This window comes from Corythoichthys intestinalis, chromosome 9, assembly GCF_030265065.1.
Source record: "Corythoichthys intestinalis isolate RoL2023-P3 chromosome 9, ASM3026506v1, whole genome shotgun sequence".
Classification (NCBI taxonomy): domain Eukaryota; kingdom Metazoa; phylum Chordata; class Actinopteri; order Syngnathiformes; family Syngnathidae; genus Corythoichthys; species Corythoichthys intestinalis.
The window spans coordinates 26,298,489-26,314,709 of NC_080403.1; the positions used below are offsets into that span (position 1 = coordinate 26,298,489).

General features: G+C 40.8%; 1 protein-coding gene across 2 annotated transcripts in view; it reads right to left on the reverse strand.

Moving 5' to 3' along the window:
• The window catches only part of phc2b (polyhomeotic homolog 2b (Drosophila)), a 160,159-nt gene that overhangs the window by 129,363 nt on the left and 14,575 nt on the right, over window positions 1–16,221 (reverse strand). For both annotated transcript variants that reach the window (XM_057844922.1, XM_057844923.1), the window contains exons 2-8: window positions 11,720–12,092; window positions 6,739–6,900; window positions 6,566–6,643; window positions 6,205–6,366; window positions 5,930–6,076; window positions 5,529–5,823; window positions 3,755–4,083 (exon numbers count right to left, since the gene is read on the reverse strand). In XM_057844922.1, coding sequence (XP_057700905.1) covers window positions 3,755–4,083; window positions 5,529–5,823; window positions 5,930–6,076; window positions 6,205–6,366; window positions 6,566–6,643; window positions 6,739–6,900; window positions 11,720–12,092 — 1,546 coding nt within the window. The remainder of the gene's footprint in view (window positions 1–3,754; window positions 4,084–5,528; window positions 5,824–5,929; window positions 6,077–6,204; window positions 6,367–6,565; window positions 6,644–6,738; window positions 6,901–11,719; window positions 12,093–16,221) is intronic.

Here is a 16,221-nt window from a genome sequence, read left to right on the forward strand (position 1 = left end):
AAAACAGAACTTAATACATAAAATAGTAAAAATAATAAAAGTAGTGCTGCAAAATGTAAATAAAAGCCAGTTTTTCCAGAGTGGCTGCCCCTTCGTGTCGGCAGACATTTTATTCATGCCTGTTCTCCGTTAGCCAATCGAACCCAGGTATCCCATATTTTTATGTACTCATTCATTTTTAACAGTATTTATATATTTTTTTTAATGAATTACTTAATTTGTTCAATTATATACATCCCAGATTGCCTGCCCTTCCTTGTGACATCATTATTACCCATTGTGTTCGATTCTATCAGTGTTTAAGTGCGTAGGTATAACAGATGTCTAGGGCTGCAGCTATCGATTATTTTAGTAGTCGATTAATCGATGAACTAGTTACCATAATTTTCGCACTATAAGGCGCACCTGACTATAAGCCGCCACCCACCGAATTTGACACGAAAACCGCATTTGTTCATAGATAAACTGCACTGGACTATAAGCCGCAGCTGTCCTCACTATATTATGGGAAATTCACACCAAAAGATATTAACCGGTAACACTTTATTTGACATCATATGACTGTCATAAGCAGGGGTGCACATAAGTGGTCCGCATGCGTACTGGACGTAGACAAATGCGCTGGCCCTCAACGGCTCCCATACGCTTTTGCGTACCGATGGCTGACCACTGTATTTGCGGCGGACACGAGAAAATAACTTCTCAAAATTTTGAAGAGGCAGGCCACACTGAGTAATTACTTTAGTGATGGGACGAAATGAGCAGAGGTTCCGAAGCTTGTGTCGAGTAATGGGAGGGGGGTTTCCACGAAGCTTGTAGCGAGGCGTGCTTCATTTCGGCAAAACCCGGAAATGATGATGTGGGAAGCCTCGCCGGCGGCCGGTGGCCGGCTGAATCTCGTGAGTGCTTCGGAAGTGATCCAACGTTTGGCGCACATTGCAAAAACAGGACAGACTACGGTATAAATTGGTTGCAAAACGCAATGGCGATCGCCTGTTATCTCACATTTTGTGGATTTCGGGCTCCTGTACTTGTTACATCTGTGCGCAACAGTGCAATCTTTTTTCGAGCCTTGTCCTTTGCTTGCGATGGAACCTGCGCGAAAAGAGCGATCCTCCCCTGTATGGGAACATTTTGATTTGATTGCTTTCAATAAGGTAAGGGAGAAAAACTACTTTAATATAAATGTGAGTGTGTGTGTGTACCTATCTGAACCAAACATCAACAGAATGAACAATCCATTAGTGTACTGGGAGGCACAAAAGAATACCTACCCAAATTTATACAAACTGGCACTCACATTTCTCTGCACCCCAGCTTCATCTGTGCCTTGTGAAAGAATATTTTCTAAAGCTGGTGAAATATTTCCCCCAAAAAAAGAAACTGTTTAAAGCCAGCCACTGTGGGAAAGCTATTATTTCTAAATAAAAATGAATAACAAATTACCCTTAGCACTTGTTGTATTTTGTTCACATACTAAATTACTAACACAAGCACATTCATATCTTTGTCTTAAGCAAATAGCCATTGAATTCTTAACAATGTTGACCTCTTGGGCTTCTAGACCATTTGATGGCGCCATAGGGTAAATGAAGCACCATGAAGCTTTGCTACATGTGTAAACCAGTTGGCTGCAAAGCTTCATTACTTCATGAGGCTTCATTTGGCCATCACTAAATTACTTCCGTGTTCCCCCACCCCCGTCAAAAGACAGACAGACGACAGAGACGTCACCGGAGCTACCGAAAAAAAGGACTTTTGCTGAAAAGTGGCTACAGGAGGTACCATGGCTAGAAGCAAATGATGCTCGCACGGAAATGCGGTACAAAATGTGCCGTGAGAATCCCAATGTCACCGATAAGAGCAGCGCATTTTATGTAGGGTCAAAGAATTTCAGCCATCCAAACTTTGAAAAGCACGAAAAAAACAGAGCGCATGTGGCAATTAAGCAAACTATTGATGTCAAACAGGACCCCACTCGCCCTATGGACAAGTGGCGGAATAAAGGTAATGAACAGCGACATGCACTGACAAACGTGTTTTTGCTCGCATTTTACAATGCTAAACATGCATGTTCAATGAGGTCATATAAGGAGGATATCCCACTTTTAAAAAGGCTTGGAGTTAATGTGGGAGCCGCATAATGCCCTTTATTTTGAATTGGTGCTTCTTATTTCTTTACATTTCACTTCAAAGTAATGGCAATTTTGTTGTGCCAGTTGATGTTAATCAAGCATTAATTGTTAATATAATTAATTAAAGTTAATTGGCTCTAAGTAAAGCTTGTCATAAATTTATCGCATCAGGCGGGTCGGCTCTCAAGCTCAATGAGGACCAAGTCACATCTCCAGGTCCTCCTCTGAGAACCTGGGCAAAAAAATTATGTGCACCCCTGGTCATAAGACCAAATGAACCACCATGAACCTTCATTGCCTCAATAAGCTTCATTTATCCATCACTGCTCCGTTGAGGGAGACCGTCAACCTCTGCTGCCAACACTGTTTTCATCCAACATGCCTCTTAGCATGCATTGCGGCGCTACAGATGTAAATAAAATAAAAAATCTGTTCTGTGCTAATTATTTCTTCAGTTACTGTTCTAGTTGTCTCATTAATTGCTAGTTATGGAAATTGGTAACACTTTGTTTGAAAGTGGGGTCATTAGATAATCATAATTAACACATGACATTGTCATGAGCATTAATGAATGCTTATAACAGATGTCATTTTGTGCCATCCGGCAAATGATCTCACTTTTTAATGGATGTAAACGATCCGAGCTGGACATAAATGGACATAATGATATAATTTTCCGGATGACACTTCATGACATAAGCATTCAGTAATGCCTATGATCGTGTCATGTCATAATTATGACAGTCTTATGACAGTTTTGTGATGCCGCTCTCAAAGTGTTATCTATTAACCCAAATAAATCAACAAATAAGCCGCGTTGGACTATAAGCCGCAGGATTCAAAATGAGGGAAAAAATAGCGGCTTATAGTCCGGAAATTATGGTAGTTCGAATAATCGAGTTATCGGATGAGGAAGACGAAAAATTATAATAACTAAGCTGAACCTCAAACGATATAAAAATAAATTAAAAAAAAAAAAAAATAAGGATCTATGTACAACAAAAGAACAATCGGCTAAATTACATAGCAAAAGTCCGCTAACTTTTTTTTTTTTTTTTTGCAATGCTCTTAAACAAATGGTTCAGACACACATTCCCACGAAAAACAGCTAAATATACCTATACCTAAATTACGAATGCATGCAGAAAAACATTAGCGCAAACAAAAACTTGGCTTATGTTGGTCTTAACATGGAGCAGCTGGATTCAGCCATGTGAAATGAGGCAGTGTATCCACCCAAATCAATAAAAGTGAATGCAAACACTTTCAAAATAAACCATTACAACGCCACTTTAAACGAATACTCAAAGCAGCAAAATTTAATTTGAATCTTTGTTTCTAATCGAATACTCGAGTTAATGGATTAATCGTTGCAGCACTACTGATGTCACACAAGAGTGCTCAAAATATTCCCCATTATCGGAGGTCTAAGAAAACAAGCGCTTTTGTGGTACACATGCATGCCGTTGGTTGGGAAGGTTGGCAGCGATCATTCGCTGTCAGCCTCTCCCGGTCAAAATGGATTGGACGTAGAGCGTCGTCAATAGCAGCCAATGATTTAAATGAGTGCCCTATACCGGGTTCCATAACTAAATTGCTGTGCAAGTTTCAGCTCTTACCGTGGGATGTATTTGTAGGTTAATGGCTGTGAGCTGCACAGGCTGAGATTTAGCATGACTCGAGAGTGTCGGAGAAGACGATGAAGCAGAGGGCTGAAGCATGTGGGGGCTGATGGTGGAGTGGAATATGGTGGCATGTTGGCCGGGACCGGCGGGCGAGTGCGGCGCCGGCTTGGGCAGCACGGGGACAGGGTGAGGTGATGGTTGGATGGACGCCGTCTGCAGCAGCTGACCGGGGGTCCTCTGGGAACTTTGGCTGTGATGGACCACAAACTGCTGCTGCTGCTTATGTTGCTGGACCAGCGAGTGAGGCTGAATCTGTGTGTAAGCTGCAAGCAAAAAAAAAAAAGTAGTACCTTCGAAATTCGAAAAAGAAAGACAGCTTTTATTAAATATCACGTGTCCCTGTTTGTTATTTCTACTTAAGGACAGAGTATTGTGGTGTTTAAAGGAGCGCTTTGTCATCTGGGTACTTTTGGTACTGGGTACCAAACCACATCCTTCTAACAGTGGCAAACAATACAAGGTCTTGTCCTCATTTATTTGGTTTAACATCTCAGAGCTGGTTAATCGATATGCTAAACCTAAACAGAGTGTCTAAACGTCAAGTAATCCATTTACACCATTTTTCAAATTCCACTTCACTTTTTACAAAAATAGACAGCAGGGTCCTAAGAATGGATTATATTTGCAGTAATAATCCGAGTGTATTTCACCCATTGCATTTTTTGTGTGAAAAAACATTTGTGTGTTTGTGTGTGCGTGTCAAAATTCACACCACAGTATTAACAAAACAAAAAAAGAAACAAATCACACAGATTTTCCACCTAATGCAGGTAGGTCTAGAACTCGACACAAGGTGAGTTGTAAAAAACTTTTACCAAACTTTTACCATATGACCTCAATAGCTAGACTGATTTGTTGTTCACTTGCACAAAGAAAAATGCTAACCTAAAGTAAGGATGTCTTGCAGGTCTTGCCACCAAGTCTAAATGATCATTAAAACTTTTTTTTTTTTTTTTTTAAACAAATCCTGATCCTGTTAGCTTGAGTACCAAACAGATCAATCTGAGTATTACAGTTTCCCCAAATCATTCAGCTTGTGAGTAGGCCTACAACAAAAATTCTACATCTACACTAGGACAGTCACAGTTGTCATGATCCATCATCCATACTACTCTTGCCTCCTTGTGGCCTGCTGTCATGGTAACCCATGCAAACTGGAACCGAAGGCATGCAAATTCTCCATTCTCCATTTGGCCAATGTGTATAATTAGTGCAACAAAGCCAGATGCAGTTGTACATTGACATGCTTCCGACACTTCTTCACTTCTGCCAATCACTGCACTGAAATACGCAATGCTAGAAGACCAAACAGAACGTATTTGCTGCGCTATACTGTCACCTAGTGGTGACATTTACTATGTACTGTACATAACTAAAATTGTGGACTGATTACCTGCATTAGTATTGCTATACAATATTGATCATATTGTATTAAGCAGTTATTCCGTGACAGATATTATAGTTATTGCTTTCCAAGATATGTCATCTGTATGTGGCAATGTACTAAAAAACACCAAAAAAGCCAAAGAAAAAACAAAACAAAACCCAAATCTAAATTTAATTCATTCAAAAGCATGGGACCTAAAAGTTAACCTTGGGGAACGCCAATGTCACTGTTCCACTACATAAAATAATTTTGGAGATCCAAAGGTAATACAATTACAGTATGTGATGAAATATAAAACAAAGCGTTACAGATGGCACTCACCAGGAGCAATGAGAGGCTGCGCACTAACTGTTGTGACATTGCGGCTCATGTTAATAGCGCGGGCTTCTGTGACCACAGCACCATCCCCCTTCTTTCCTGCCTCAGAAGGACTCTCAGAAGTGCTGGACTTGACTCCGGCTGATGTTTGTCCTGCCTGTCCGGTGTTCTTGACGAGTGAGGCCGGCTGTATGGGCACTGGGGTCTGCTTCAGACTGAGAGCCTGCAGTGTCTGGGTCTGGGAGGAGGACGTGGTCGCTCCTTGCGGACCGCGTATGGCCAAATTTTGGACCTGATTCTGGAAACAAGAAGTGAACAAGTTGATTTTACTGTTGGCATGGCGCCTTTTAACTTATAAGCAGAGTTGTACTGCTTGGAGAAATGAATGGTGACAGCTAGTGTACCTGCGCAGAGCTGTCGGACTGCATCGCAGTCACAGTTGCCGTCGGCGTGAAGATCAGCTGGGGCGAAAGCGGCACGGCTCGGCCCAAACTCCGCGCCACTTGCACCAGATTGCTCTGCTGTGCCTGGAAAACGTTGCTCTGCTGGGCCTGGGGAAAAAAAAATACAGACACATCATAGCAAATTACTCAATAGAATGAGGAAAAATGTATTTAAAAAAAAAAGTAAAATAAACATCTGCTAGCTAGAAAAGACTACAAAGTATTTTTTTCCCAACCATCTGCGCACGCAGGTACATCTGTGCTTGGCTGGCGGTGAGTGTAGGGCTCGACGGGCTGCCTAGTAGAACAGCCTGTTGAGAAATACTGGCTGGAGCCGATGTGATGCTCTGGGCACGGCTGATCAGCTGTGCAGCTGCCGGTGAGGCCGTCAGGTTGATCTACAAGAAGGAAAACATGTAAAAATTGAAAATATGGCACCCTTTCAGCATCTAATTGTTGTGTGTGAATAAAACATGATTCATAATTGCTAAATTCAGGAACGTGTCTAACTTTTTAAATTTAATCCAAACTATTCCTGAGCTCTACTGTCATCCGAACTCCAGTAACGTTTGCTAAAAGATTCAATATTGTTCTTACCGTAGTCTGAGTTGACCCCGTTTGCTGAGATGTTGTGCTGTTTTGGGTGGAGTTTTGGCGACCAGCTGCAATACTGGCCTTGCGGGTTGGCGGACAAGAGTGTGAAGAGATATTTAATATCAATAAAAACATTAGAGAAGGGAAAAAAAGGTTCTTCGGAGGGGAATTATCACCTGCTGCACGGCAGCAAGGCTCTGTAGCTGTGCGGTGCTGAGGCTGTGCTGCTGCTGGAGAGCGGCAGTCTGTAACATGAGATGCTGTTGCTGGGCCGCGTACATCTGTTGAAGGTACTGCGCCGCCGTGTTGGGTTGCCTGTGGAGCGCTTGTTGGATCACCTGCATAACACAGCAAAGCAAAACAAAGACTGCTTGAAAATGTGTGTACCGTAACCTAGTCAACGTACTGTAATTTTTGTACTATATGCCGCAATTTTTCCTCTCTGTTGACACTCATCGCTAGTGACGCCGTTTGAGAGAAAACTAGTTCTTTCCAGGTTCACGTCAACTTGTTGTCAAGAGAAGACTCTTAGTGCAGTACACAAGACCCATTTAAGCCTCACCATGGATAGTTACACATTATTTTAAAAGAAAATTCAAATTTTGCCATGAAATGGCTAATGCCTGCTACGCTAGCACCAGCGGCAACAAAGCTTCCCAAAAACTGGGGATTTTATGGATGAATAGGCCTTCATCAGATACCATGTGCCACAACAGGAAAATGGGTGCTTATAGAGGACGTTATGCTAGCACCAAATAGACGTATTTATCGAACACTCAAAGGACGTTACTTCTGACAAAGGCGCCGTCCAATGTTTGATCCCATTACAGAACAGTTTAAGGCTAGCCATGGATGATTAGACAATTTTGCGCTATGTTAGTTCCAACAGACCTTAGACCAGTTCATGACGCACTAGAGGGTTTGTATGAGGACACTGCAAGCTAGGAAGTCAAGGTAAAGTGGATTTAATTTTTCTTCTTAATTGTAGTGATCTGTTTGTTGTTGTTTTTTTAAATTTTACTTATTTATTTTTTTTCTTAGCGTTGTATTTTTATGGATTCAGAGCAGGGGCATTACCAGGGGGGCAGGGGTGGGCAGTGCCCACCCACGGACACGCTTTGCCCACCCAAAGAAAATTGGACCTAGTACTAATGGCAGTCTGGGCACCGCGTATGGTATCCCATTCATTCATTCATTCATTCTAAGTTTTAACCTTTGCGTTGTTACCTCCTCTTTCACCTTTAAAAAAATAAAATAAAATAAAAAAATGAAACAAAATGTTGGTTTTGTTCCTAGGGGGTGCTACACACATTTAAGCATATATATATTTTTTTTAAATTTTTTAACATTTTATCAAAGTTTTCACCAGTGTTCACCTGGCTGTTGAGTTTGGTGGGTTTTGAAGCCTTCTGAGAGTGTCAAAGTATTGCCTGGTACACAAGACTCACCGCTGTTCCAGCGATTGAGTCTGGCAACCGTCCGGCAGATCAAATTCCCAGGGCGGAGCAAGCCACAGCAAACAGACAGCGGAGTGGACCAATCAGTGACAGGCGGACCTGACATTGGTAAAGCGACAAGAAACTAGCGCGAGCGGAGAATGGAGAAGTTAATTCAACATGGCTAACGCGACACAGACTTGTCATTGACTTGTGTCGATGTGTTTTTGGTAATTTAAAACTGATTTTACTGCGGATTGGAACATATTCTCGGCTCTCCCTTTCGCCATCTTTGTTGTTGTGGAGACAACTTCCGACGCACAAGAGACGGATGATTTCGTTCGCCTCAAGAGGCCATTAAGTAGCTGCGTCCCAGACTATTCTCACAGTGTTTGAAAAATACAGGGAGAATAGTCTGGCGGTGTCAGGCAAGTCAAAGTTTGGCCTCAAAGGGTTGGCGGGACAAAGAATGACTGCTAGGGGGCGCTACATAGTGTATTTGGAATTTGTCTTTACACGTTATCAAAGATTGCACCTGTCTTGACCTGCCTGCCGATTTTGGTGCATTTTGAAGCATTCTAAGGGGGTGAAATTGAGCTCAAAGGGACTGCGGAACAAATAATAACTATAATAATAATAATAATAATAATACCGAGGAACCACAATAGGTTACCTAAAAAAAACATTGTTACCTGCATGTCCATACTGTTCAGTTAAGGATATGTTCTAAGTCAAATAAAATAAAATCAACTTTTATTTGATTTTAGACCAAATCACTACAACACACACATCACAACAGTTATCTCAAGGAGAAAACAAAACATCTTTTAAGATGCAGTAGCCCTACGCTGGATTTCGACCTACTTGAGCATTTTAGCTTTTTATTCAATTTTTTTTGCCCCCCCAGGTACGACTAATGCCCACCCACACCTGGTAACACCACAGATTCAGAGCGCTTCAGACAAAACAAATGGGACTTTTGCTACAGTCTGGCTCCCCTGATAAGATACTGCATATGAATGAGAAGGATGCAACTCGACGTGTTGATGTTAATTTGGTAAATAAAGTGATTTTAGATCAATTCTTTTCTGTGTAACATCTACTGCAACTTTCGGACTGTAAGGCGCACCTGGCTATAAGCCGCCACCCACCAAATTTTACACGAAAATGGCATTTGTTCATAGATAAGCCGCACCAGTCTACAGGCCGCAGCTGTCCTCACTGTATTATGGGATATCACCAAAAAATATTAAGTAACACTTTATTTGACAGCGGCGTCACAAGACTGTCATAGTTATGACATGACACGGCATTAAGCGTTAATGAATGCTTTTGACAGATGTCATTTAGTGTCATCCGGCAAACTGTCTCACTTTTGAATGGACGTAAAAGATCCGAGCTGGACATAAATTGAGTTGGTGACAAAAGTTGCTGGATGACACTTAAATGGTAAATGGTGTTACACTTATATAGCGCTTTTCCACCTTTCAAGGCGCTCAAAGCGCTTTACACTATCTCACCATCCACCTACTGGTGACGCAGCACCAGGAGCAACGTGGGGTTCAGTGTCTTGCTCAAGGACACTTAGACGAGTTCATCAGGGCGAAGAATCGAACCCACAACCTCCAGGTTGGGGGACAACTACTCTACCACTGAGCCACGCCACTCCACAATTTAATGACATCTGTCATAAGCAGGGGCGCCGTATAGGGGTGAAAAGTGATACTGATTCTAAGGGCCCATACCCTGATAGGGGCCCACAAAGAAAATTACAACATTAGGTAATCGTTTGCTAATTTAAATATTAATCATTATCATTTTAATAGGAATAAAACAAAGGGTTTCGTTTTCTTGTTTTGTTTTTGGCAAAAAGTAAACACCCAGAGAGCATATATATTGCCAGCCCCCCAATCTCCGTATTTTCATTAAATGGTTTGGTCCGCCCTTCCTTTCCTTCGATCAGACCGGTAGTAGAGCGGTGCACTGCGCGTTAACACCACTCAATGACTCGAAGTGCGCGCAGTGCGGTACTGCAGAAATGTTTTCAAAACAAGAGTCGGGTTTTCAAAAGAGGAAAGAAAGCAACACAGGAGATGGGTAGAAAAGGCCAACAGGTTATCTTTCTTTGTTATCTTAGCTCTGAAGCGAGGTCCTAGCTCACGCCGTAAGAAATACGAGATTTTTCCGGCCGCAATGAGCGACATGCACCTATTCAAAAACATGAATTCCAAATAATGACGGCATTTTTTGATATCCTACAGATGTTGAAAGTTGGTGTGGAAATTTTTTTTTTAAAAATCTGATTGAATCCAGTTTGTCAAGAATTTATTGAATTTAGTTTGTCATCAATTGAATTTAGTTCGTTAACAAGGGACCTCGCTTCGGAGCTGTAGCCTATAGTGGAGATCACAAATTTCCAGATGAGGCTAAGCCTACTCCATAATGAAATACTGTAATTGTTTGCTAGCTAGTGTTTGCTCTACTTTTAGCTTACATTTAATCAGTACAGCAGGAAAATCCTTAGCAAGCACTTCATACAAAAAGTTGTATACTTTACACTGTAAAGTATACTGTAGTATAATTAAGTTCAAATAAAACATTTATTCTAAGTCATTCATTATGATATTTGCTTTGAGAAAATTTCTAATAAAAATATATTTTGATTGTAAAAGATTGCCTTCAGTACATTTCTTATAGATGATATCAGTCTATTCATTATTGCTCTATATCACTGGTGTCAAACTGACTCCATAAAGGGCCAAGTGGGTGCAGGTTTTCTTTCCATCCAATGAAGAGGACACCCTTTGACCAATCTGATCTCTTACATGGGTAATCAGTTCAACTTTGTCAGGTGCTGCTTGTTTCAACAGGAAATTCATTAGTTAAACTGTTTGAGCGGTATCGGTTGGAACAAAATCCAGCACCCACTTGGCCCTTTGTGGAATCAGTTTGACACCTATGCTCTATAAGCTGTATGTTTACTTAAATGTATTTTCATCTTAAATTAATGCAGAAAATGCACAAATTACAGTGTAAAGATTCACCAGAATGCAGGAAATTACATAGTTGAAATCCTAAATGTGTGTGTGTGTGTCCCGGCACTGGTGGTGGGGCCCAAAATCCCTGGCAGCGCCCCTGGTCATAAGCAATCATAAGTGCCCATGACAGTGTCATGTCATAATTATGACGGTCTTACGACAGTCTTATGACGCCTCTGTCAAATAAAGTGTTACCTATTAACCTAAATAAATCGATAAATAAGCCGCACTGGACTTTAAGCCGCAGGATTCAAAATGAGGGGAAAAAAGTAGCTGTTTAGGGTCCGAAAATTATCGTATGTAAATTTCCCATATTGAGATGTGAACACATTTGGACATTTTTTGGCAAAACAATGTAGTGTGAAAAGAAAAGGGGCAACAAGGGACACCTAAGCTTCAAGCCAACTTAAAGCAACGCCAAGCTAACGCTTCTCCACCAGGGTACTAAACCAGCTATTCTCATTTACGCTGCTTGGTAACAATTCTATTGGTTTGAATGGAGGCTAAACCTGTCGTTAAAAGTCAAGCAGGCCTTCATTCAGCCAGTGCGGAGGCTAATCCTGGAGGTCAGAGTGTCAAGAGCACTAAAGTGCAAAAAGCATTCCTCCCTTCGACTGCTATTAAAGGCCTAAAGGAACACAAACATTTGTCATTTCAGTCACATTAGCTAGTAAAGCAATCACCTGCACAGTTTGCCTGTCGGGTATCCCGCCGTAAACTGAAATCTGAGGGACTGCTTGTCTTGCTGCAGTAGTACTAACAGTACTACTACTAGTGGTGCTACTGGTACTACTACTGCTGCTACTGGTGGTTGTGGTGGTATTAGTACTGCTAGCAGAAGCAGTAGTAGTAGTGGCAGGTGACATCGTATTACTGCTGGCGACTGTAGTGGAGCTGGAGGAAGTGCTGGTGGTGCTGGTCGCAGAGCTGCCAACCGTGGAGGTGGAGATGCTGACGGCGGGTGCGGGTGTGGTGGGGGGCCCTGGCTCGCTCATTATGGTGCCCTCTGCTCTTCTCACCTTTGACCCCCGACTCTTCTGAATGGCCCGCCTGTGCCTGGAAAAGAGCAGCGAATGTGGCGTGTGAGAAAAAAAACAGACTTGGATAGAAAGGAAACTACAAAGGAAAGTGGAACAGCTCAAGTCTCCAGGACAAACAAGCCACAGTCAAATCTTTCAAAAGGCAAATACAGTGGCGCTCTTGTAATGATTGCTAAAGGTAAAGATTAAATCTTCTCCTTGGAGGGTGTTGCGCTTACGCTGTTAAAGAAACATTTTGATTGAAGAAATAGGTATGTAAATCATCAACGTCATTATGATACGATATTGATTCTTTGAACAACAATATGATATTTGCCGATAATACAAAGTCGGCCACAATTCGATTCCATAGTCTTCAATTGATTTAATACAATATCTTTTACACCTTAAACACAGTTAGTTACATTTCAACTAAACCAATCCAAAATACAAAGAAATTCAGATGTTTTTGACAATTTTGTCCCTTAACATGTCATAGATTTTCTTAAAAACTATTCTTTTCAAACGCTTTGCATTTCGATCGATCCATGCCTTATTTGTGATGAGTGATGTAATTGAGTCTGTTAAAGAATGCTTCCAAGAAAAAAATCACAACAAAACATGTAGCTGCCTGTAAATAAAACGTTATGCCACTGCTGTTTGATTTAGGACACAAATCTTGGCATGACTAATTGGTTTATTTTTTTTTCTCTACAGTGTGAGTAAAGCAGAAAATTAATTCACTTAGTTTTGCTTATAACATTCAGAAGAAAATTAAGCATGGAAATGGAAGTTGGTTGACATTATCGCAAGCTCTAAATTACACAGACGACACTTTTTTATTTTTTTTAATTAGGACACATTGAGTATTTCATGTTTCCCCCCAGTGCTTTGTAAGTCTGGTGGGCTGCCAGGCTTTCCTTTCCCCTGCCAAGCTAAAGAAGAGCTAAAAAAAAAAATATATATATATATACAGTATTAGTACAGTGGTATCTCTACATAAGAAGTTAATTCATTCCAGGACCTTGATTGTAAGTCAAAATGGTCGTATATCGAGTAGGAGCAGGAAACCTACACTAAATCCTTAAGAAATACTGCTGGTACTATTGCAAATAGCAATTACACAGAGCAAAACAAATAAATTATGAATAAGAATATGAATAATAATAAAATAATAGTAATACTAATAATAATGCCTTTAATAATGTAACAAGTCGGGTTCTAATGTGGTGAATGTGTTTTGCGTGGTGTACCTGAACGCACCGCGTAGCTGACGTGACAGTGAAACAGGACATTTGACTTTTTTTTCACTTTTATGTTCTGTTGCACAAGTTCTGAAATAAGTGATTAAAAACCTGACGAAGCTAGCGATTTTTTGGCGATATTACAATCATAATAGTTACCATCTTAACTTATAAAGACTGGCAAACAGAGGTCGGAGGAGGACCGTCGAGATCGTAGACCTTCTACGGCCGTATTGTCGAGCCAGTTCAAGGATGGGGACACCACGCTCATATTTTTCTATAATTTCCATCTTCATTTCAATGGTAAGCCTCACTTTTTTCCTTTTTCACCAGCTGCACTAATATTCTTGGAACCCATATTGATTTCTCTCATAAGAAAATCCGCCGTGCGTCCGTCTTGCGGGAAAACAAAGAAGCTGTGGCTCCGTCATAAATCGTCATATTTCGAGCAGGTCGTTGGATGTAGAAACAAATGGCGAGTCAAATTTTATGTCGGATGTCGAAAAGATCGTGTGTCGAAGCGATCGTATGTCGAGGTACCACTGTATACATGTTTTAAACGCGGTGATAAGTTTGAAAGTACACTGGCGACATCTTATAATCGATATGTGAACAAACCTGTCCCAGCTCAGCCATTGCGTTGAATTTCGTTGTATTCATGTGTTAAAACAGTATTTCAAGACTGCCTTTTTAACTACTCTAGATTTGAGTATTGTTAATAAATGGCATTATAATTCACATAATTTCAAAACGCCTGTCAACAATTTTTTCTTTATTTTCCAAAAACATGGTGGGCTTTGCTACCACCTGGCTGTGGTTTGTGTTTTCTGGGGCAAACCCTGGATTTTTTCGAATGTGTTAAGATATGAAAAGATAAACAGTTGCTTTATGACTAAAAAGCAGTAGTTGAGCACGAGCACAAGGTTGTTTCGTTTATTTTTAACCGTATTGTGATGAGCTATTCGCTGGCATCAGTATAGACACCACTAAGCAATCGGCATTGTAAGCAGCCACACTGATAGGAAAAGGATGAAGAAGAACTTCTGTTTTCAAGTTATATAACAATAGTTCAGCTTTTTCTGCAACTTCATATGTTATCAAAAGGTAGACTTTATTTTGTTAGTGCTCAAGTGATTGGTCTTAACACTCATGAAAAAAAGACCAATAACAATCAAGAATGATTTAAAAAAATGTCAGTCAGGAATTTCCAGGTTTCGCAGTTCAAGTATGAATGTGGTTATTACTCGTTTGTTTTCTAAATACATGAAAAAGTGCACCGGCGTCTGTGTTAACAGCAGGCAGATCCAACGCCTGCTTTTGTGGTACACTCTTGCAATTTTAACAAAAGGACAGCAGGGTTTCAAATGAATTTAACTACACTTTCCTTGCCGCTAAAAAGATTCACTTTAATCCATGACAAATATATGTATGCACAATTATGTTTCATTTTCTGAATGTTTTAAACATGTGGACGGAGTAATGCATTCATGGGCCAAGAAACTTTACAACTCAAGTGAAATGAAAGTTAAAAAAATATTTTGGGAAAAAAAAAACATAAAATTCGAAACACTATGCAGATAATAATGCCATGGGTCATTTTACGTTGACGGGTGATTTTGGGAGGGGGGATTTGTTTTTTTCTTAATTCATGCCACCAGACGCATTTCCCCAATTGTGCCACGTGAGAGCAACAACGACAAAAAAAGGAATTAAGTAAATCCTGCCTTTGGGAGTAAAGAAGAGGAAGTGGAGAAGCTACAGAGGAAGAAAGGTCACCAGCTGATGGGGGTGAAGAAAAAAACTAAAAGTGGGGAGGATAGAATTTCTAGCCTGGAGGTTAGAGGTGTGTGCATGTAATTAAACAGCAAAATGAGGGGTGAAGGTTGAGAGAGGGTCTTGAGGATTTTTAAACAGTGTGAGGAGGGTTTGATGGAAGTAATTAAATCAGGACCTCCATTGCCTCCATTCTAAAGCCATTACCGCCTCCTCCTTCTCATTACTATTTAGAGGATTAGGGGCCCGTGCCCAGATGTACTGCCTGCTTATTTTGCAGACCTTGAAGTAAATGAAAAACCTTAGTAGGTTTATGCTTTTCCATTAAATGCAGAGTGTACAGTCAACCTCAAAAAGCATGTCTTGGCATGAAAAAGTTTGCACTCGTGCAAAAATTAAAGAGAAAAAGCATGACTATTACATCGGATTAAGCACTCATTAGAATTCAACGTTGGTGCGTGATGGTACTGAAATCCAATCAGCACGAGCGCTCCGGGTTGTACACAAAGCAGCCGCCGCAATAGCGCCGCAGTCACAGAGAAAGGGGAGGGAATCCCCTCTGGAAATGATGCCTTTGGCCCCCGCAGTCTCTCCATGAGGGTAAATCACCCATCCATCAGTGGCAGGGTGATGGAGAACACCTCCAAATAAATACACAATGCTGTCCTCCCATGCTAGGGTTTAAATCTGTAGCTAAAAACAGAAGATGCTGGATTTACACTACTATGTGCACGGTTTCCTAAGTAAACTTGGGAACCCCACTGGCGGCTCACCATTTTTTGGGAAAAAATTAAATACATCAATAATTAAAAGTAAAAATGTTAAGTGGACAAAAATTTTGAAATGATTATCTATAATAAACATGTTATTTATGAACGATACTTAAATGTGGAGTGTTACAAAAAGCCACAGTACTGAATTGAATTGAACAGACAAACAAAAATACAATGAAATACAGTGCAATGGCAGCATGACAAGCCTGGCAGGACTTCACGTTTATAAGACCCTTGGGGGGTGGGGTTGTTTAAGAAGTTTTGTACCCCCATCTCTTCAATGCAGGACCTTTGTGGTACGTATTATACCATCCTAAAATTTCAAGTCACAATACCTAAGATTCCTGATGGATAGGGATGGGTGGAAATAGATAGT